A 21,572-nucleotide genomic window follows, 5' to 3' on the forward strand; every position below is an offset into this window, starting at 1 on the left:
CCGTTGGGAATGCAGCCTTCACTCACTGGTGTCTGTCTGTAGGACAATGGGACTTCCTATTACATTGCATGCTGCTCATTTCCACCGTCCTCTGCTTTGCCGTTCTACTTTCCTCCGTCTTTCTTTGCAGCAGACAGGAGAGGGGAAGCACCAGAACAAACCACCTCCAAAAGACTCTTTGCCCCCCCCGGGCATCAGAAAACACCCTTGCACTCTTTCCTCCCTTTGTCTGTGTGCCTCCTACATACACGCAGCATGAGCATGAGTCTTCCCCCCGTCTTCAGCCTTCAACAATGCTGCATCTCTGTGCCCCGGCCCACACACCAGAATACCACAGCGGGGCGCCGTGAACTTCTCCCTCGATCTGGCATCGTCCATTGTTCGGAACACCCAGTCACCAAACAGCTCACCCCTCCTTTCTGTAATTGTCGCTTCCTCATCAACAGTCTCTCTCTCCCTCGATCTTTATCCTTTTATCCCTCCATCTCTCAAATTGGTGACCTCACCCAACACCCACGTTACAGTGACTTCATCGGGCAGCAGCTGCAGTCAAGGCCGCAGAGCTAAGTGTTGGTGGGGGGGGGGGGGGGCAATTAACACCGCCGCTGTGTCTGGGACGCCATGGATGAGACTGCTGAGAGTTCAAGGCCACTATGAAGTCTCAACAAGGCCACCAGCACAACAGTTTGTCCTTATTGTTTTAACAAAGCTGAAGTTTGCATGAGGGGTTGGTTTTCACTGAGTCGTAGAGAATAAAAATCTTAAATGTTAAATGAAATCCCAGAATTTGTGGGAAGTCCATAACTGAAAAGGAAATCCAGAAACGTGGGAAAGTCCTGCCCAGGTCCAAGTGGAGGAAAGGTGAGGTAAACAAGTGTGTTGGTAAATATCTTTCAAGAAAGATAGTCGGACATTTTTCTCGAGAGCTCTTCTCCACAACAAGAAATCCAGAGAGTGGAAGAGACTTTGTTGAATCTGGTCTGTAACTGTGAATGTATCTGAGAGGGTACAGTAGATTATTTGCTGAGGCAGTCCTCTGGGGAAGGTAGTCAAAAGCCTAAATGAAAGGCTCCACATCCAGTGGTTTGGGTGTCTTACAGCTCTGCAGTGAGTCCGTGTGGTGAAAGAGTTTCAGATGTCATATTTTTAAATGTGTCTGTTTAGGTTACATGTAACACTTGAAGCTCCGATGTTCTCCCTTTCCTTTTTTTGGAGAAAAGTAAAAACAAATGATGATAGGGCCACGGAGCCGAGATATTGATCAGCAACCGAGAGGATCTTACTTGGTTGAAATAGAGCCGGGCTCCTTTTAATGTGCAGTAATATGCATCTGTAAACTAAATTAACAGCCACATGAAATAAAGCTGGTATGATAAAAAGGCACAATTATGAATGGAGTCAATGTTCAGAGGAAAGGAACATTCTTTAGACAGAGACTGCCATCTGCTGGACATTGTGCAAACTATATGTATTGTGTATAATCTTTGCCAGCCTGCTGCGTCTATATATATTATACATTTGTAGAAAATATTATAATACTGCCGACTTAACTCAACCAGCTTGAAATGTAAGTAGTTATCTTGGGAGATGAGTGAGGAGTAATATCAAGATGTTTTATCATTGCGGGGTAAAAGATGAATAAATACATGTGAAAGTAATAACTCGAGAAACTAAATTATTAGGACTGAGTATCCAAACATGACAAAATATATACATTAATACAGGTTTGTAAGATTTTTGTTTTATTACATGCTTCAATCTGAAAATATCTTATCAAAATTGGGTAAATATATGTATTTTTGTTGTTAAAAAGGCAAAGGTATGTCCAAAATTGTCAACTAGATTATCCTGTTTCATGAGCAGCAGAGCTTCTTCAGCAAAGCCTCATCACGTGTTTACACATGTGTGTGTATGTGTTCAAAGATGCTGGTGCAGCCAAAGCGCCGTGTTGAGGAAGCAGTCGGCCTGTGTGTCCACTCTGGACAGAGAATGTCCGTCTTCAGGAAACCACAACAATCTGGATGGACAAACACAATGATGGGCAGAGCTAAAAAACAATCTGTCTCAAGAATCACCATCTTTGTCTTAATGAGAGTGAGGACAAACATGACCCGAGCTGATTTAAAACCCTTTGCCGCTGCGTTGGATCAGATCCAGTGTTTGTTGTATTTGTATGGTGCATTTAATGAATGCTCAGGTGTACCTGACAGGTGAAGCTCTGCTCTTCAGTGCTTTGTAGAGCTCCAGACCCTGGTGAGGAGACACTCGCTTGTCTCTGCCCCCCAGCATCAGTAACACCGGAGCTTTGATCTACACGCACAGAGGAGATATGACACTTTGAGAGCATGTTATTTGCACATTCGAGTTAAAATACTGCATTTAAAGTGTGAGTGTGTCTGACCTGAGCAGCATGTGTGATGGGCGACTTCTCTAACATGGCAGCCAGGGCTTCAGCAGTGGGTATCTGGTCATACGAGTACTGAAAGCCCACACTGGTGTAACGCCTGGAGACACAGAGGAAGGATTCAAACTGTAACGTGGCATGGAAGTGTTGCAGTGGAGCCAAAGCTCATGTGTGGATGAGTCTCACCAGTCTACGATGTCACTGGTGCCCAATAGAGTAGCAGCATTAATGACCGGGTTCCTGGCCACACACGCTCTGTAGAAGTCCGGGTACTGACCGACCAGGTGACAAGACAGGAAACCCCCGTGAGAACCGCCAAACACAGCCAATCGTTTGGGGTCGAGGGTGACGTCTCTCTGCAGCGCAGTGAGCACGGCCATCTGGGTAAAGACACAGGTTTCAGTTCCAGGGTGACAATTCATTCAGAAAAGTTGGCCTTCTACCTGCATTCAATTTGCCCTTACAGTCGTCAATGTTTGGAATTCTTTAATATATCACAGATTATTTTTGGTCAAAGTGTCAGCCAGTACCTGCACATCTTTTACATCCTGGCTTCCGATCTGACCGATCAGTGACAAAATGCTGTCCTGGCCGAACCCTGTGGATCCCCGGTAGTTCACTAGATGAGAGAGAGGGTGAAGATGGCTAAGAGAAATGGTAAAGCATTTGATAATGTGAATTAAGGCAGATTACTGTCACCAAAGAAAAACAAGACTTTCTTTAAAAAATAAAAAAAAATTGGTTTAAACTGTTTTTAACATAGATTCTATTAAACCTGACACACAAAAAAGACACCTTTAGAGTGAACTATGTCCTCTTATGATGTCTGCAAATGCAAATGACCCACCATCTTCAAGTGCAGTCGTGTGTGTGTGTGTGTGTGTTTGTGTGTGTGTGTGTGTGTGTGTCTGAGAGAAACGTCTCACCCATGAGCACAGCGAAGCCCAGTTTAGCCAGTCCAGCTGTGGTAGAGTTCCACTCTGCTGGGAGCTGGGAGTGGGGACCACCTGGGGGAGCCAACGAACACAACACAGAATAAAGCCGTCATTTATATCACATGTTTAAAGCCGTTTTAATCCTTGAAACAGAAATACAGAAAGCAGTGAACGCAGACCGTGGATGAAGACGACCAGAGGTGTCTTGGCTTCATGAAGGGGACGAGGCGGTTTAACCAGGACGGCCCCGAAGTCTAAACCGGCTGAGGAGAGAGAGACACCGACAATGAGAGGGATATTGACGTACTGAAAGACCGGTTGATCTTCATTATTTTTGACCCACTGTGTGTGTGTGTGTGTGTGTGTGTGTGTCTGTCTGTGCGGCATGCTCACAGTACTGTGCGTTGTCCTCCTCTGGTGGAGGTGTAATATCTAGAACGGTCCAGTGGAAGTCAAAGGTTGTGACGGGCTGTTGCAGGGTTTGCCAGGTCACAGTCTCACCCGCTGAGGGGAGGAACCCCACCCTCTGCACACACACACACACACACACACACACACACACACACACACACACACACACACACACACACACACACACACACACACACACACACACACACACACACACACACACACACACACACACACACACACACACACACACAAAAGCATTAAAAAAAAAAGAAGTCAAAATTAACTTTCTTCTGATTAATCTTGTTCAACAAAGCAGTGTTTATGTGTGTTTATGTGTGTGTGTGTGTGTGTGTGTGTGTGTGTGTGTACCAGGGTGGGAGGTGTGTTGGGACTAGAGCAGCAGACGACCATCAGGTCCTTCTGGAGTGTCAGCAGCTTCCAGCTGCCATAAAGTGAGAGACCGGAGAGACCTGCAAGGAGAGGAGGCAGCCACCACCAAGACAGTAAAGAGAGATGGAGGTGAAGGAAAGCCAGAACACGGCAGAGACAGTAGAGACACGGTGGACGGAAACCAACAGACATAATTGTTTGATAAAAGCTTTTAAAGGGATTCTAAAATGATGTATCCATATTAAATTGTACGGGTGTTGATGATATTATCTGCAGCACTTTTACATCCAAATCACAGCATTATGCTCTTGCAATAAAAACACTACTATTGTGATGATATGCAGTAAATTATAAATCGTATGCATCTTTAATATTGTCTCATCTTTGCCGCTCAGTGCATGCTCCTGGGGTGCTTCTGCAACCTCTGACTTTTATTTTGAAATGTCCCAATGGTAATAAGCCTGCCGTACCTTCCTGTTCTCTCTTGTGCTCCTGATGAAGATGAGAAGGTGAAGGAGGAGGGAGGGAAGGAGGATCAGGAAGAGGAGGAGGAGGAAGGTGAGGGTCAGAATCAGGGGGAGGAAGAGGAGGTAAAGGAAAAGGAGAAGGGGGAGATGGAAGAAGAGGGGAGAAGGGAGTATGAGGAAGACGAGATGACAGAGGGGAGAGAGGGGCAGCAGGAGATGGTGGAGGATGGGGGAGCCAAGAGGGGGAAGGAGGAGGTGGAAGCAAAGGTGAGAGGGGAGGATAGGAGAAAGAATGAGGAGGGGGAGGAGGAGGAGGGGGAGGAAAAGAGGAAGGACTCTTACTATCAGAGAGGGAGGTAACTTTGTTTGATCTTCTGTCGAACATAAAGAGATCCTGAGAAAAGACAGAGAGAAGTGTGTTGACGATGACGGGAAATGCAGAAAGAAATGTGTATTGTAGGTGTTTTCATTTAAAGGAATAGTTCTACAATTTTGGATATTATGCTTATTTGCTTTTTTGCCTAAAGTTAGACGAGAAGATCGAAACCAATCTCACTCACTGATCAACACAAGTTGCGATTTTTACATTTTGTACCGATCACACAAATGAGATGGAGTCTGTTAATTAGCGATATCAAACTATTCCTTAAATATGTGCTTATTACCTTCCAGTTTCTGCGGGCGCTGCTGAACACTACCCTCTGACCGTCTGCAGACCAGCAGCAGGTCGGCAGAGCCTCATACACACCTGCAAACTCACCTGAAACAGAGAGACGTCGAGAGGAACAACATTTTACCTTCTTCATTTTTTATTTTTTTTTACATCTTTTAATACCCTTCTTCCACGAACACTCGCTCTTCCTGCGTCAGCTCATTTATCCTGCTTTGTTAAGGGTTTCTTACATTCATTCATCCATCCATCCATCCATCCATCGTCTACCACTTATCCTGTATTCAGGGTCGTGGAACGGCTGGAGCCGATCCCAGCTGACATTGGGTGAAGGCAGGATACACCCTGGACAGGACGCCAGTCTATCACAGGGCCGACATGTAGAGACAAACAACCATTCACACTCACATTCACACCTACGGGCAATTTAAAGTCATCAATGAACCTATCCCCATCCTGCATGTCTTTGGACTGTGGGAGGAAAAGGGGCTTCTTACAGTTTAATGGAAATATGTTGCACCTGCCAAGTGTAGTTCTTTCAGGAATAACCAGCTTCCAAAAACATAAAACATAAAGTCAGTGGGATTCAATTTCTGGGGAACATGTGTTTAAAAAAAAAAAAACAAGTGACATCACTGGTGTAACAGCATGTGACCTACCAGTCTTTGGTGTGTTGACGATGTCCAACAGTGTAGATGTCTTCCCACTCTTCAGGTCCAACTGTGGAGGAATAACAGTCACTGTTAATGGAAGGGAACACACACACACACACACACACACACACACACACACAGTGTACCTGCTGCAGACTGAGGCACTGGTTGTGAGGACCGAACACGCGACCCTGCAGGTGGATCAGCGTTGACCCGTCTGGACTCAGTCTGGGACAGGACACCGCCAGGTCGTCCCCAGACAGACACTCTGGTTTGTGGGGAGGAAGTCCAGGGATCAGATGAGCAGAGCAGAGAGTGTGTGTGTGTGTGTGTGTGTGTGTGTGTGTGTGCGTGCGTGCGTGCGTGCGTGTGTGTGTGTGAGAATGACATTCATTAACAAAGAGAGGGATGTGCTCACCACAGTTTCCATCCAGGTCGAGCTTGAATAATGCTGACCTGAAACAAGAGAAAGACACACAAATATTAACCTGCAAACGGTCATTTCCACTGTTTATTTTGGAGCCCTGCTAAACAAATATTATTTTTGTGCATTTCAGTGCTTAAATTACTGCTGGTTTTCGTGCCTACTCAGACAACGATAACAGAAATCTGACCTGCGGTTGGAGCAGAACTTCAGTCCGAGTCTGAAAGGTTCGTGGTACCAACCAATAAAAAACACCGACTGACTGCCGGCAGCCCACAGAGCCTGAAGGACACACACACACACACACACATCACACACTTTATTTTTAAAGATGTGAGTCAATACGCATTCCTACTTCAACACACTGAGTTCATACTTAACAGTCCAAAGACATAAAGTGTTGGATGAAGCAGCTGTCTGTCTGTCCTCACCTGTCCAGGTGAGACGTCAGGCGGGACGCCCTGCAGCACAGCGACAGATCCGCTCTGCAGATTCACCACACAAATCACCGGAGTGCTCTTATTGGTCAGAGCCTCACCCCAGTCTTCACAGTACACACTCCTGTCCTGATTGGCCACAACAACACACACAAGCAAAAAAAAAAAAGGCAAAGTACACATTAACACTTTCCTGTGTAGTTAACGACATAAAAGGTCATTTATTTATGTTTTTTTTGTTTTGTTTTTTGTCTTCAGAATGTATTGTCCAAAATGTTGTATCCTTGTATTTCCAATCATTCATTTTAATGTACTTAAAGATCACATCCGTCTGGTGCATGTGTGTTTATTACCTTCCTGCATGAGGATTCTCCATCATGTTTTTCTACTGATGTGTTCTTTATCTTCTCAGCTACATACAGCAGTTTGTTCTCACACTCCGACCATGACAGGCAGCCAAACTGGGCTGGAAACACACACACACACACACACACACACACACACACACACACACACACACACACACACACACACACACACACACACACACACACACACACACACACACACACACACACACACACACACACACACACACACACACACACACACACACACACACACACACACACACACACACACACATCAGATATCTTCCTCTGCCAGACACAAGAACCATGGAGTGGAGAAATAAAACATCCGTCTCACCGTCATCATACACTCTGCCGTGTTTGTTGAGGGCGGTCAGGTTGAGGCATTTCCTGAGGCCGTGGCGGTCCCATATCTGAACAGCAACACGTAGAAACAACAACGGTCTGACAACACAGTCAAACATCGATCTCAATGAGGCCGACTGATTTTCTCACCTCCAAGAGCTGGTGGCCACTTGTTTCCCTGACGACGGCCCGCAAGCCTCGAATGGGAGCGAGTCCACTCAGTAACCTGAAGAAGAGCAGACAACTCTGGTTAAAGGTGCTATTGACAACATTGACAACATCCAGCCACTAGATGTCGCACTCGCACTCCCCCTTCCATTGCATTCATGTCACAACACAGCTGTTGCTCCAAGCAAATGCGCCCTCAATGGGTTGCCAGTTCGTTGCATAACCTTTGTTTTCATGGTTGAGTGGTGACAGACTCGGTCATGTCAAGTGATGAATCTTTCATGGTATGAATTCATTTTGCAACATGTAGCTATACATTTGGATATTTGGGAAATGCCGCCCACTTACCGTCAAACTCAGCCATTTTTTCGTTTTTTCCACACTAACTGGCAAGCCCAAAGACTCTTGACCCCTGACTACGCAAAGATACAATGTGATACCAACGTCGTTATTCTATTGGCTCACATGCCAAAAGCCGCAGCCACACATCTACACAGAGGTAAACAAAACATTCATTTTGGACCCATCAACATTATTTAAAATGATTAATTCACAATCAAAAGTGATACTTTGATTCTGCATCTTTCTAAACACTCTTTGGATGTATCATTATTTTTAATTATTCGTTTAAATAAAAATGACTGCGTCAACGTGAGAAGTTAACGACATGATTTTCAGCTGCTGTTTTGTTGCTCTTTAACTCTGTGATATCTTCTTCTTCTTTTTGCCAATTATCAAATGATTTCTGACTCTTTTCAAATCTTGCCAATAACAAAAATCTCAGTGGATTTTAAGATCAAAATGAAAAAAACGTACTCTCCAGACACGGGCACACAGGGTCCTGGTGGGAGCACAGTCCTGATGCTCTTGTGGTCGTTGCTGTCCGTGATCAGAGTCCACTGCTGCGAGTAGCGAAGTCTGGAGCCTCGGACCAGGTCGCTCTGACTCCACTCTGAATGTGAACACGGGGAGGAGCTGGGTTAAATCATTTGATTATGTTGATTGTTCTCCCGGAGACATCGGACATCTTCATGGCAATTATTTAAAAACTTGAGGATGTTTGCTTTATGTCATAACCTAATGTAATGGTTATGGTATGTTGTGGATCCTTTCCCATCTTGTTAAGGACCGCCTCTGTTTCAGTCCCCCAAACATTCCAACTGGCTTCTGTCGCCCCCCATTCTCAAAAAACCTGGACTCGGCCCTGCAGCCACGAGTAATTTGGAACACCACTACAATCAAATAACCAATCTCATCTATAAAACTGTGGCTTCTCCATATCCAGAATTGATTACAGCAACAGCACATCATCCAAAGTCTTGAATAAACTCCATAAATATCCACTGAACCATCTTGTCCACATTCAAAACTCACCTTTTTAGAACTGCTTTTAATGTGTGATTAATGTCAAAGTAATTATAATAATAATAATAATAATAATAATAATAATAATGTTATGTCAAAGCTATGGTTGTGAAGTGGACATGAGTGTCCTTTCCTGAACTCACAATCCAACATCCAGTCAGACTGAACGGCATCCAGAGAAACAGATGGCTTTACACTGTAAACCCTTTTAAACCTTTAAGACAAGATCACTGTTGGCAAGAATGCCTTTGACCGGCTGCTTGTCACGGAATCCAAAGAAATGCGAGCGGCTGGAGTCATTCCCACGGGGGTTTCTCTGCATGCTGGCTGGGTGAAACGTAAGCAAGCGAGGGTCTCTTTCAGTGTCGGGTTGCTTAAGAGAGACGTCTACAGACTGTCATGACATTTCATTTGGACATTCATCATTTTCACTTATAGACATAAACAAATAAACAAAAACAGAAACAGCACTATGCTCCACGAACCTCGGGAAACCCCTCCGTATGATCACTATAGACACCTTCCTTTCTTTACTGAAAATAATAATCCTCAGCAAATCCCAAACTGTCCTTCCCCAGAGCCGGGGGCTCAGACAGGGATGCAGGTCGAGTCCAACACTCTTTGACTATACATCAATGAATTGGCCTGGGCATCACCGTAGAAGTCTAATTGATGCTGTTTGCAGATCTCCTAGACCGTTCTTCCTAAACCAGGGCCATGACAGCGTATCTAAGATACAGCCTCCAGCACCACAAATACATAATGGTTACTTATGGCACACAATAAACTCGAACTACCTCAGCACAGTGAACCAACCCTCACTAACTAGCTAAACAACTCTAAAACCAAAGTATAAACTGACACAATGGACAGAATCCACCAAACAACAGAGCAAATTGAAATGCAATTTGGCCCTAAACAGGAAATGAAAAGTGGCAGATGAACACCTGGCCCCTGATTGGTCCAAAACTAAGGAAATCTTCAACTAATGCAAAATCAAACCTGCGGGGTGAAACTCAAATCCAGCCGGCGGAATAAAAACACAATGACGCCTGTTGAGTCTTACTGCACTGACGGTTTGCACTATGCTGATTTAGACACGCTGTAAATAACTTTAAAATGTTGCAGTGTTTAAACACAGTTGTCACCTGCGGTCACGGTGTATGTCCGGAGCTCCGGGAGCAGCTCTTCGTTCACATGTGCGGAAACAGGCGCGGGGAGGCCGCTGACCTCTCCGTACACCCCGGTCACTCGTCCGGGCTCCATCTGTGCGTCCGCTGCTGCCGTGTTGCGCGCGCACGCACGCGGCGGAGCTCACGTTCAATGACCAACCTCACGCACTGTCACGAGCAGCAACAAGCAATGACGTCAGAACGCACTAGCAGCTGGTCGGAGGCTCGAGGCTCGGGTTTTTACCACTTCCGTTCATGAATGCATCCACCAAACTCTGGTGTTCATGGTTGAATCGCCTCCCCTGGACTCACCGCGCCGACGTTTACTCCAGCAGCGCCTCCATGTTGAATTCATGAACGGACGATACCACTCCGGTTCAGGTTGGAGGGGTGTACTAGCGGAAGTTGACCGCACGGGGGCAACAGAGGATCACCACGGTGGTCATTCTGATTGATTTTGATGAACCGATTCATATTAGGAATATTAACACATTCTAATGACATTATAGTGTACTTCTACTACTAGCAATTCGGCATGTTTATGTACTTTGCTCATGCTCATTTTGACAAGTATGTTTTGTCTTCTGCGTGTTCATGTTTAACTCGATAGAAACCTTTTAAAACTGAATATTTAAATTAAGTTCTAAAATGTTACCCTGTCTGCCTGTGTAAACAACATGACCTCATTTTATCAATGTAAATTTATAGTAAATTTTATAACAGCCTTGAAGTATTTAATCAACTTTTATCATAGTTGTAAAATAACATTACTTTCAATCTTGATTACCAATTCAATCAGACACATGACATTATTTCCTCGACCTTATTAAAAGACACAAGGAGCATGCTTAAATAGTCTTTATTTCATTTGATCCATCATGATGTAACGCCAGAACAGCTGATGAGACAGTTTGGTGGAGCTGTGACATGGGAGGTCTGCACTTCACTGGGTCGAATCTGGTTCAATCATAAACACTGTGAAAGCTGATGAGAGGCTTCAACCACAACAGCTGACCACCATGACAAACAGCATCAAACGTCTGATCAGCAGCTCTGGCTAGTGGCCTGTATTCATTCACCGCCCAGAGGAAAATCATTCAAATTCATCCAATGATTCAAGTACACGTTACCATAAATCCTTATGTACAGTCTATCTGCAATACATGCACATGGATAGATTGTATGACCCACCAACCCGCATTAAAATATACATGAAAAAAAAAAACTATTTCTTCTCGTCATTGATATCCCATTATTGTAAACAGTTCTTAGCATTTTTTAAATTTCTTAAAAAAAAGAAATCACACAGTACTGTTATAATAAATTAGAAGGTAAAATACAATTATTCACCAGAAATGGTTAAAATGTATTTTTCCTATCAAAACATATTCATAAAAAAGATGACAATATTATCTCTTTAATTTGTTTTTAATTATGCATCTTTTGTTTATTTGTTTTTTTTATGCATTTTATTTGATGATTTTAAATAAAATTCAATTAAAACACTCACACAAAACACCACACACATTTTCTTTTAGGTTGCATTGTTTCTGGTTTGGCAGTTGAAGCAGCAGAAAAGACAGGACGACTGAAGGAATAATGAGGAATATTTAGCCCAGAGTAGAGAGTATTTCAAGAATATTAACATGGCTCTTTTTGGCTTTTCGTTACAGAAGTTGATGCTCAAACATTCAACGTCAACCCTTTAACCAGGACGGTTCATGTCCAGGAAAAGCAGCTTTATATGGAAACTGAAATCAATAATTAGGATTAAAAAAAACAAAAAAAAGCCACCAGGCAGCAGTTCCAGCCGAGTGTCAGAAACAATCCCCATCAGCACCAAAGAGGGTTTCAGTGACCGCGTCCCACAGATCTCAATGTACCATAAAGCTTCAAAAAGTTTGAGTCTTACAATGAAACTTAGTACTTCGCTTGGTGTGTATTTGTATTGATAAAATTAATTTAAAAAAAGACCTTCTGGTATCTGGAGCTACATTTATTTTACTCTCTTGTGTAATCAAGTTGTTTCAATCCCACGTCAAAAATGGGTTAAAAGAAGGCCTATGACTGCATAGAGGAACAGTTAAATTGCCTTTTCTGGTGGCGGTGGGAGCTAAGAATAAATGATGGCCATCTTGAATCGAGTATACGGCAGGTAAAGAGCACAAGTGAAAAGCTCTGTTAAGAGTTTGTTGAGTCTTTGTCTCTGACAGCTGAGGTGTTCAAGGCATTATTTTGAATCCATCTTAATATAGCGGAAGGAGCTCCTCACATACTCATCCTTTCATTCTGTCCCCGTCCTGATCTCACATGACGTCGGCCCGCTTGTCCCTGAATTTGTTCCTCTGCTTAGTCCTGGCCTTGAAGGCAGCTGAGTTGAAAAGATGCTGTTTAAAAAAAAAAAAAAAAAAAAAAAAAGATGAGAGGAACAATCATTTTTCTTCTCAAACTGTAATCATACCAGGTGGCATTTTAAATTTGTGGCACTTGTGGCTGAACACGAATGCAACATGAATGCAAGATGCAGAGAAAAATACTGAAAAATGTACGCAATCCGAAGTCGGATGTTCCCAGTGTGCAGGCTGAGATTCAAGGACAGAGATGATGTTGTTACCTTCTCAAATCGAGAGATCTTGTTGCCTTTGACCGTAGCGTCCAGGATGATGGGAGCGCCAAGGCCGAAGATGTCTCTGAGCAGTGGGTTGAACTGCACCGAAACAAAAACACACAAAAATGAACAACATGAGTTTGGGAACATTGGATTGTTCCAACTATGAAACTCCTGATTTTGCTGTTTTGTGTTTACGTCAAAGCGAAACATTCAACAGATAAAAACAACTCATCTTGCCTACCAAGAGCCTAAATCAGCCTCTCTTTTCCAATGTGCCATTATTGGTTAATACAGTACGTAAGCACCATTTAGCTCAAAAGCTGGATGCCTGTGCATCATTGCTTAAATTATTTATACAAATCTAATAATGATGCAATCACGCTCACAGCCTGCAGCCGAAAGTGGCTCTCAAATAGGTAAACAGCTGTGTTCTTACTCAACTCCAGGTGTTTGTTTAGTGGCCTTCATGCCAGATGTGAGAAAAGTCACAACTTAATTGACAGAAAATTAGTGTGTATGAAACGATGTGATCTAGTATACACTTGCAGCATCAAAGCCATATGCAGCACGAGCGGGGGCACAAGCATGTCATGATTCCTGTGAGAAAACACCACGGCTTCAGTGCGTTTCCTCACCTGTAAATGGTGTCTGACTCCGGACTCCAGGATCTCTTTGAAAGCATCGTAGATTCTTCTCCTCATCCAGCTGTCGATGTAAACGCTCTCCACTCCAAATCTGATCTTCTCGTCAGTGAAGTCCTCATTCTGTAGGGGAAGAAAGGGAAAATCTAAAAATCAAAACCAGGGAACGTGCACAACTTAAGAAAAACAAACAACAGTTCAGGAATGACATCGTTGCATCTATAGAACATACCTCTATATAGTGAAGCACCTCTCTGAAGACTGAGCGTTGTTTCCGCCGGTCGTTCTTGGCTCGGTACTTGTTGCAGTCTGTGGCCAAACTCTTCAGACATTCACACAGACTTTCACCGTTCTCCACCTCAAATCCCTACACACACGACATAATAGTAGTAGGGAGATGTTAAAAGAAGTATAAACAAGTTAAAAGAAGTATAAACAGATTTGTTTCAACTGTGTGTCGCTGCTCCCAGCGGTACTCAATTGTCTCTGTGTGTCTCACCTCGTCTATATCTCGACCCAGCTCCACGAGCAGAGCGATGGTCTCTCCCACTGTTATCCTGTAGTTGACGTCACTGCTCTGCAGACATGCCTGCAGTTTGGGGAGGTGACTACGGGGAGAGAATCACTGTTGGTTACACGGTTAGTAACCATTGACGACTTTTTACTTTGGCATCATGATTTATCAAAATGTCACAGCCATGAAACTTAACTTAACCGAGTCATTAATACACTCTTTACTCTGCACTGACTCATTCATTTTAATTTTGAGTTTGTTTCACTCACAGGTCAAGCAGCACGGTCAGTTTAGATGCAGGACAAAGGGTGACCAGCAGCGACCAAGCCTCCAGGGCGGCGCTGTGGAGGCCTGGACTGCCAGGTTTGGGGGTGGGCAGCGTTCCCTCTCTGTTGGGGTAGGAAGACATGAACACGCTCTCCAGAAGGGCCAATGACTTGATCAAGTCCTGGGGGTGTTCAGTGGTGATGATGAGGGAAAAAAAAGAAAAAGAGTCATCACAACAGTTTATGTGAAACAGCATGTTCAACTATTGTTAAGCTGTAATAATGCCATATTATGATTTCATATCCCAGACCCCAGTCTTGGACCCACATTTGACAAGACTTTATCTGAGGACATTTTTAGAAGTCTTTAGTTGCGAGTGTCATGATGGATTCAGCCTTTGAGGGCAAATTGTTCTCACCTCTCCTTCTTCAGTGGTCGAGACATAACAGCACATCCCCAAAGCTCTGGCACACTGATGGAGACAGACGCAATAACGTTCAAATAACCAGACATTTAATTAAACAAAGACACAGTGGAGAGGGGACTCCCCTGATGCAAAGTCTGCTAGATCAAAGCATGATTGATCATTGCATTAGTTGCCAACATGATCCTAATGCAATGTATTTTTTTAATAAACTAGTCATCCTTAAAGCGTTACTGTGTCCTGGTTAGAAAATTTAAAAGTGGAATACAGGTCGTCACAAAAGCTGGACTTTGTTGAGAAAAATCAGGGGAAATTACTGTATATATTGTGCATACCACCCAGTCCTAATGGCTTGTATTTTCTGCTCCAGCCCCCAGCCCCCAGCCCTGTGGGTCCAAAACGGCTGCTGTTAATGTCACCCTGGGGGGGTCGGGGGGTCCTCAAGAGTCCCTTAAACATTGTCTAGTGTTTTTGTGCCCTCTTGTTTTTTTCCAAAATTGACACAGTGGGCAGAAAATAGCAGTTTATAAGGTCATTGTGTGACAAGTAAAACACCAAAGCTATAACCATGACAGGCTGGGGAATTCTCCTCAAGTGGACAGTCCACCTTAAAAACTGATTTTCTAAATGAATGGCTCACTAGACAATAGGGCTGGGAATCGATCCGAATTTCCTCGATCGATCCGATTCCGATTCATAAGGTCACGATCCGATTCGATCCACGATTCGATCCGATTCGATTCGATATCGATCTATTTACAGACATAATGCAAATAAATACTGTCCCATAGACAAAACAGCTCCATGTGTTTGTGATTGTATCTGTGTACGTGTAAGAGGGACACAGAGAGAGAAGAGTCAAGAATCAAGTATTTATTTTAGACAAAAATCCAAGTATTATTTGAAATTTAAGTAACATATCCATGGCAGAATTAAAACAATGACCAGAACTAAACAACAATGACCAAATAAAATATAAATAAATTAAAATTAAGTGGCCCTCTATATTAGAAAACTACAAGAACCCCTGTACCCAGTCTTTGACAACCAGAGACTTGTGAAATGCCATACAGGTTGAGAGAGAGAGAGAGAGAGAGAGAGAGAGAGAGAGAGAGAGAGGGGGGGGGGGGGGGGGGGGAAGAGAGAGAGAGAGAGAGAGAGAGAGAGAGAGAGAGAGAGAGAGAGAGAGAGAGAGGGTACTTTCTCTTCGCTTGAACTCAAGTTTTGGTGGACGGTCCCTAGACCCGGACTGGCAGAGCGCAGCCGCTCAGTCCGGCTCCGCGCGTCAACACCGCCGCCGCATGAATGACGGCGCACTTGACCGACGCAGAGGAAACACTTCGCCGCTTCACGGGAGCGGAGTCAGCGGAGCCTTCATTCCAGAAGGTGATTTTAGTGGTGCCGCTTCAGCCATCTCGCTAGCTTAAGTTTCGGTTTCGTTTAGCCGGCACTCGCTTTTTATAGTGCGCCTTGCGCGTCAAAGAAAATAGTGCCTTTAGTCACCTGGAAAAGATCGATCCAGACATTTTTGGATCGATATCGTGCTTTTTGAGCGTGAATCGATATCGGATCGCGGATCGATTTTTTGAACACAGCCCTACTAGACAATTGTACATACATTCTGTATTTACAGAAATTGCTCTAAATGAAGTCCAGATCCAAAGTTTTGGACAATATCAGAGAAGGTTGATGTGATTACTCACAGACTGGCGGGCTGCTATGCTGGCGGTGTTGTCGATCAGAGTTGAGGTGAGGATGGGGCGAAGCATCTTGAAGCCCTCCTCTGCCTCGTCTCCACCCCCCAGCTGAATACAGAGCAGGGTGAAGACGGTGGCCGCCGCTGCCTGCTCCTCCACGCTGCCTGGAGGGAAAACAACGTTTTTATTTGTTGGGAAACAGAGGATGAAACGTTTTCTGTGCTGGCAGGTCTGTTTCGTCTTACCCTTTTTAAGGCTCCTTTCCAGGCAGTCGCTGATGGTGAGGCGTCTCTCTGTGAGGAATTCGTACAGTACTTTGGAGGAGAAGGCCAGTCGCAATGACTCGAGACCTGCTAGACGCGTCTTAGAGCTGAGAGAGACACAGAGTGAGAGAGTGTCTTCCTGTGGAGTCCTAACATTACCTAATTTATTACTCATAGTGAATGGGAAAATACAAAAAAAAAACTAAAAACATAACCTCACCTCTTATCCATCAGGTTGTCTATACATTGCTTGAGTTTGTCTTCCGTTTGCTCCTGGGCATTCAGCTCATCTACCTGTTCCCCACCTTTGTTTGGACAGTCAACACACAGGATTTTGTTTAAGTGTATGCAACTTTAACTCTTCAGTTCAGGGGGAATTCATGTATTTTACTGTCGCAACAGAAAAAAAAGATGTTAATAGGAATCAAAATGTACTATAAAATGTTTCCTTTGGTGTTACGTTAGCAGCAACTTGGCTTGGTGTGCATCTGCTTTTATGTACAAACCTGTGCCTTCTTCCAGCACAGAAGTGCTTTCACTTGCACTGCTGCAGTGGCTGAGGACATCAGACGTCAGCTCATCATCGCTGGCACCTGACTCTCCCTTCACCCCATTTTTACCTAGAGGAAGAAAAAAAGAAATGGTGAGATGAGGAAATAATGAAGTAGAGGGGAGGGATAATAAGACAGATGTTGGAAAGGAGAGAACAGTGGCTATGTTAAATTCACGAGGAAGAATGGGAAACATTATTTGAAAACGTATACTTGTAGTCTCAGTTAACACATAAAGTCGGATTTTTGGATTATGTCAAAGGAGCAAATGTGGATCCCTGAAGGAGTTAAACACGTATGAATGCTGTTTTCTGACTGGGTGAAACTCAAATGTTACCTAGTCCTGTACTGGCTTTTCCTCAAGTTGAAATACAAGGGAGTGGATAAAACAGCAGAAACACCTTGCCCTAGAATGCCTTCATATAGAAGAGCCCTGTAATAAATAATATCTTTGGAAAAACTGGCAATGGTCCATGTTTGGCAAATAAGAGATGTTGCTTCAATTCTGTGGGAATTTGGGGTGTTTTAAATAATGCACTTGCATTTTACAAAGTCTGGACAGAAAACTATGTTTATCAGAAAGACATGACTCATATAAAGAGCATCAACATAACAGTTAACTGTGGAAGTTAAATAAAAAAACTAATAGGACAAAATTAACAAGAAGTTGGCTGGAGGCCAGCAGTGACTAACAGCAGGTTTAGGGAAGCTGACTGTAGGCTTTCTGAGCTCAGCTATCTTTGTCAGTAACTGTACACCAGTAGAGTTCTTCTTATAGACGGACACAGTGATGAATGGCAAAACCTCAACAGAGCTTCAAGCCAACTCTGACGACTTGCATTCCTACACAATGAAGAATTTAACTATTATCAATCTCACCAACACAGAAGCCGATGATATCAAGATTACAAATCAGGAGATAATGACAGGAAATTGCAGATGACGGAAGGATTTTACACCAAGTAAATCTTAGCCGTCACTTGTGTTTTTATTGGTAGCAGGTGTTAATTGGTGTGTGACTGTTTCAACACAGCTCTCCCTGTGTGGATGCACAAGGAGTGAATCTGTTTGTGACAGAGAGCCTGAACACAACAGGGGGTAAGAGCCAGGCAAGCTAAGCTAAGCTAACCCTCAGGTTCCTGCTGGCTCAGGACTTTCTACTGTTGGTGGGATTACTGGAGACTAGGGTGGCCATTCACTTATTCATTCATTCAGTGTGTATGATCCAGAATGGTCAGTGTGTGTGTGTGTGTGTGGAGGTCATTCAGGACATTTGAGGTCACTATTAGTGTTACAGCAATGCCCCATGGAAGCTTTGGTTGCGAGTCACTTTCTCAATGAGAACATTAGTAGATTACCTGCAATAGTATCAATATAGTTATCCCACTCTTCTTAAGGTACACGCTCAATGCCTACCACAGATATATGCTGCTGCTTGTGAAATAGTTCACAAATGAGCCGACTTGATATTAGCTGAATAATTGCTCACAGCCAAAATGCCATGCTGCGCCCCTATTAATAGCTACCTTTTCACTCTTGTCAGTATAGTCAGTCAGTTGTAAAACTGGGTGTGTAAGTGCTTATACTTCTGAACTGGATAACCCCACATAAAAAAAAAAAATCAGAGTGAGGAGATAAACCAGAATGCAGCCGTGACAACACTGCTATTATGTAATATTCTGATTTCTTTGGAACAACAGCCTGCGGCTCCTCTCGTTCACAGCTGAGATAACACCCATGCAAGCCTATATCAGTCACTAAATTCCCAGTCATCATCCTTGAACCAGCAGCTACTGAACAGGTCATTCCCACAAACACAGCTACACACCTTCCCACACAGGAAAGAGCTCATTTATGGCAAGTGTGTGCTGCCTGCCACGACTCACACGTGTCATCTCCACTTTGCTACTTTCTGCTTACATAGCAATCACTCAAACAGCTCCAGCAGTCAGCCAGTCCCTGAGGAAGAGGACCTGCTGGCAGACAGATCAGAAGTCCAAGCCAAAGGGGTGACTGTGGGAGCTTGTTTGAGTCCCCTGGCCATGGCCTTGTAGTCCAAGCCGGGAAACTAAATTAATCTGTGTTCCCTCTACAAGCCCCTTCCTCACTGCAACTTCACAAATGTAACATTAGATTCTGTCAAATTTGCATGGGAGCTGTAAGGCAATGCAGGATGGAAAAGCCAAAAAGAGTAATGACGACACAATTATACGTCCAACCACTTTTCAGTGAAGCTGGAAATTAACAAGGTGAGTTTAGCGTGATAGGCTGGTGGGTTTATTGCATGCACTGCGCTGAGGTCCAAGAGCTTCTGGGCAAGCCTCGAGTTGGACGAAGCCGGGGTCAGGGGTCAAGCGTCGGAGAAGTTACCTTTGAGTGAGGCTTTAGCCGACATCTGCAGCACCTCTTGACGAAGAGAGCCTGGACATGGCGTATGGACGGAGGGATGAATGGTTGGATAAAAGGGAGTGTGGAGGAAAAATGGTGGATGGATCCATGAATTAATGGGAAGATGGGTAAAATGCAGGAGTGACCAAGATGGAGAAGAAAACATCAGAAGTGAGTTCCAACTTCCCCATTCATGGAACCGTGCATTACAATATACTGATGCACAATTAATAATACTGCACTAATCATAGTTATCATGAAATTGACACGTTGCATGCAAATAATGCTCCTCTTAGTCAATTTCATTATATTTTTTCAATATTTAGCACAATTATCAGAACTATGCATCCCTCAAAAATGTGCACGTGCGTGCATGTATTTGGGTGCTGGCACGTGTGTGCGTCCCGGCCTACGTCACTCCATACAACGTGAGGGGGCTGTTCTCTCTATACATACATAGCTGTAACGCCCCTATAGGCACATGTGTGGTCCGCACCACTACTGTACAACGATTAAAACGTGCCAACGTGACTCCCAAACAGGCACGTAAATTAAGTAAAAGCGTGTTTGTGTATATATATAGATATATATTTATTAAGGCACTGAAATAACCCCATTCAACAGTTCCTCCAAGTTACCTAATTCACGTGGGCATGGCTGCTAAAAATAACGTGCGATTAACCTTACCCCTACAACTTTAGATTTAGCACATGAGGGGTCCTGAAAGCCAGCAGAAGTTAGTTAATCGTCCAATTAATCTCAATTTCTTCATATATTCAACGGCTTGCCCGTATATAAACTCACTGAAGTGAAGGGCTTCAACAGAAATCTCACTAACAAATGTAGACTGCTTTGCCAACGTGCAGCACCATCAGCCACATGGCTGGACATGGCAGGTTGGAAACCCGTTTACAAGTGAAGCAGCTAAAGTTAAGCCGTCTCAGTGTTATATATCATTGATGCCACATGGCAAATGTATGCAATCAACGCTGAAAAGGTGTGGCGGTCCAGATTTAAAGCGTGTATTAAAAACTAGAACCGTAATTGCCATATTCAGTCATTGCGGTCCTGCTGGTGTCTTGCCAGAAGCTGGATGGTGGACGCTACTGCTATACTTACCCGGCTTGCTGGAGCCACGTTTCCCCTTTTTACTCCGCGGCATTTTGAGTAACGCTTTGATCCACAGTTCACAACAAAGCTAGCCGACGTTAGCTAGCTAAAGTTAGCTCGCTCTCTGTCCGACTGTCAAGTCCGCTACACCCAAACGTTGACCGTTGGTATGAAGGTGGCGGCAGCAGGGGGGCTGGGTGGTGTCCGTGGGTTATCTTGACAGCTGGGTGAGTAAAGGCTCACAAAATCACACCGTCTTTCACACTTGTTTGTGAACACTTTGGCTAATGTTGGTTAGCGTCGTTAACGAGCAGCAGCCAGCACGTTCAGCAACTCTCCGCCTTCTTCAGTCCTGGAGTAAAGAGTGGTCCGGTGGCGGAAAAAAGTCACTTTCTTCAACGGTTTTTCTCAATGTATTATCTATGATTGTCCCCTGGTAATCTATATCTAATGCCAGGTTGAGATAGTAAGTAATTTCCAAAGTTGTTGGGACGGGGTTTCGAGCACGCTGCTGTTGCCAAGTCCACCATCTTCCTCTCAATAACTACTGAACAAACCGGCAGCCGGGGTTGCCAGGTTTGTTCTGATAGCATTAGCATCCCCCGTTTCCGGTGTGTAAAAACCAAACCCAGATATGATGATGATAAAACCAAATTAGCGAATTAAACCAGGATTTTCCAATTATCCTGGCATCACGTTTGTCGTGACTCGGTTTTTGAATGCAATGTTACCATATATATATATTATATATCACTCCAATCAGAAACCAGAAACCAATGTCTTTTAACAGCAATTCCAAGTTATTGCATATGTACAGTAGTTATTTTTATTGGAATAACATCCATCTATTTTCCAGGTTTTAGAGGGGTATTCCAGATCCCTCTCCCCAGG

The 21,572-nt window shown here is 43.9% G+C and overlaps 2 protein-coding genes across 4 annotated transcripts; both read right to left on the bottom strand.

Annotated features, from left to right (window-relative positions):
- Nucleotides 1-1,688: 1,688 nt before the first annotated feature.
- LOC311016828 (acylamino-acid-releasing enzyme) lies at nucleotides 1,689-10,553 on the bottom strand. Of its 2 annotated transcripts, XM_084014788.1 has the most exons (21): nucleotides 10,192-10,553; nucleotides 8,495-8,630; nucleotides 7,661-7,736; nucleotides 7,503-7,578; nucleotides 7,148-7,260; nucleotides 6,789-6,923; nucleotides 6,548-6,639; nucleotides 6,352-6,389; nucleotides 6,080-6,201; nucleotides 5,940-6,000; nucleotides 5,276-5,370; nucleotides 4,953-5,004; nucleotides 4,123-4,223; nucleotides 3,733-3,865; nucleotides 3,519-3,602; nucleotides 3,331-3,411; nucleotides 2,935-3,023; nucleotides 2,591-2,784; nucleotides 2,402-2,504; nucleotides 2,204-2,310; nucleotides 1,689-2,017 (listed from the first exon to the last, which is right to left on the bottom strand). In XM_084014788.1, the coding sequence occupies exons 1-21, from the start codon at nucleotides 10,307-10,309 to the stop codon at nucleotides 1,918-1,920; spliced, it is 2,106 nt and encodes a 701-aa protein (XP_083870914.1). In that variant the 5' UTR covers nucleotides 10,310-10,553; the 3' UTR covers nucleotides 1,689-1,917. The 2 variants fall into 2 exon arrangements, with proteins under 2 accessions (XP_083870914.1, XP_083870915.1); XM_084014789.1 differs by lacking the exons at nucleotides 7,661-7,736; nucleotides 8,495-8,630; nucleotides 10,192-10,553 and having other exon boundaries at nucleotides 1,691-2,017; nucleotides 7,148-7,255.
- A 507-nt stretch (nucleotides 10,554-11,060) lies between these two features.
- On the bottom strand, nucleotides 11,061-21,228 carry ifrd2 (interferon-related developmental regulator 2). 2 transcript variants are annotated; one of them, XM_084014652.1, is made up of 13 exons: nucleotides 20,691-21,228; nucleotides 19,554-19,604; nucleotides 17,139-17,252; nucleotides 16,853-16,937; nucleotides 16,615-16,739; nucleotides 16,376-16,533; nucleotides 14,667-14,720; nucleotides 14,251-14,429; nucleotides 13,967-14,075; nucleotides 13,700-13,834; nucleotides 13,462-13,590; nucleotides 12,830-12,922; nucleotides 11,061-12,602 (listed from the first exon to the last, which is right to left on the bottom strand). In XM_084014652.1, exons 1-13 carry the CDS (start codon nucleotides 20,731-20,733, stop codon nucleotides 12,522-12,524), a joined length of 1,356 nt encoding a protein of 451 aa, XP_083870778.1. In that variant the 5' UTR covers nucleotides 20,734-21,228; the 3' UTR covers nucleotides 11,061-12,521. The 2 variants fall into 2 exon arrangements, with proteins under 2 accessions (XP_083870778.1, XP_083870779.1); XM_084014653.1 differs by lacking the exon at nucleotides 19,554-19,604.
- Nucleotides 21,229-21,572: the final 344 nt, after the last annotated feature.

The sequence above is a fragment of the Eutrigla gurnardus genome, assembly GCF_963514095.1.
Source record: "Eutrigla gurnardus genome assembly, chromosome: 8".
Classification (NCBI taxonomy): Eukaryota; Metazoa; Chordata; class Actinopteri; order Perciformes; family Triglidae; genus Eutrigla; species Eutrigla gurnardus.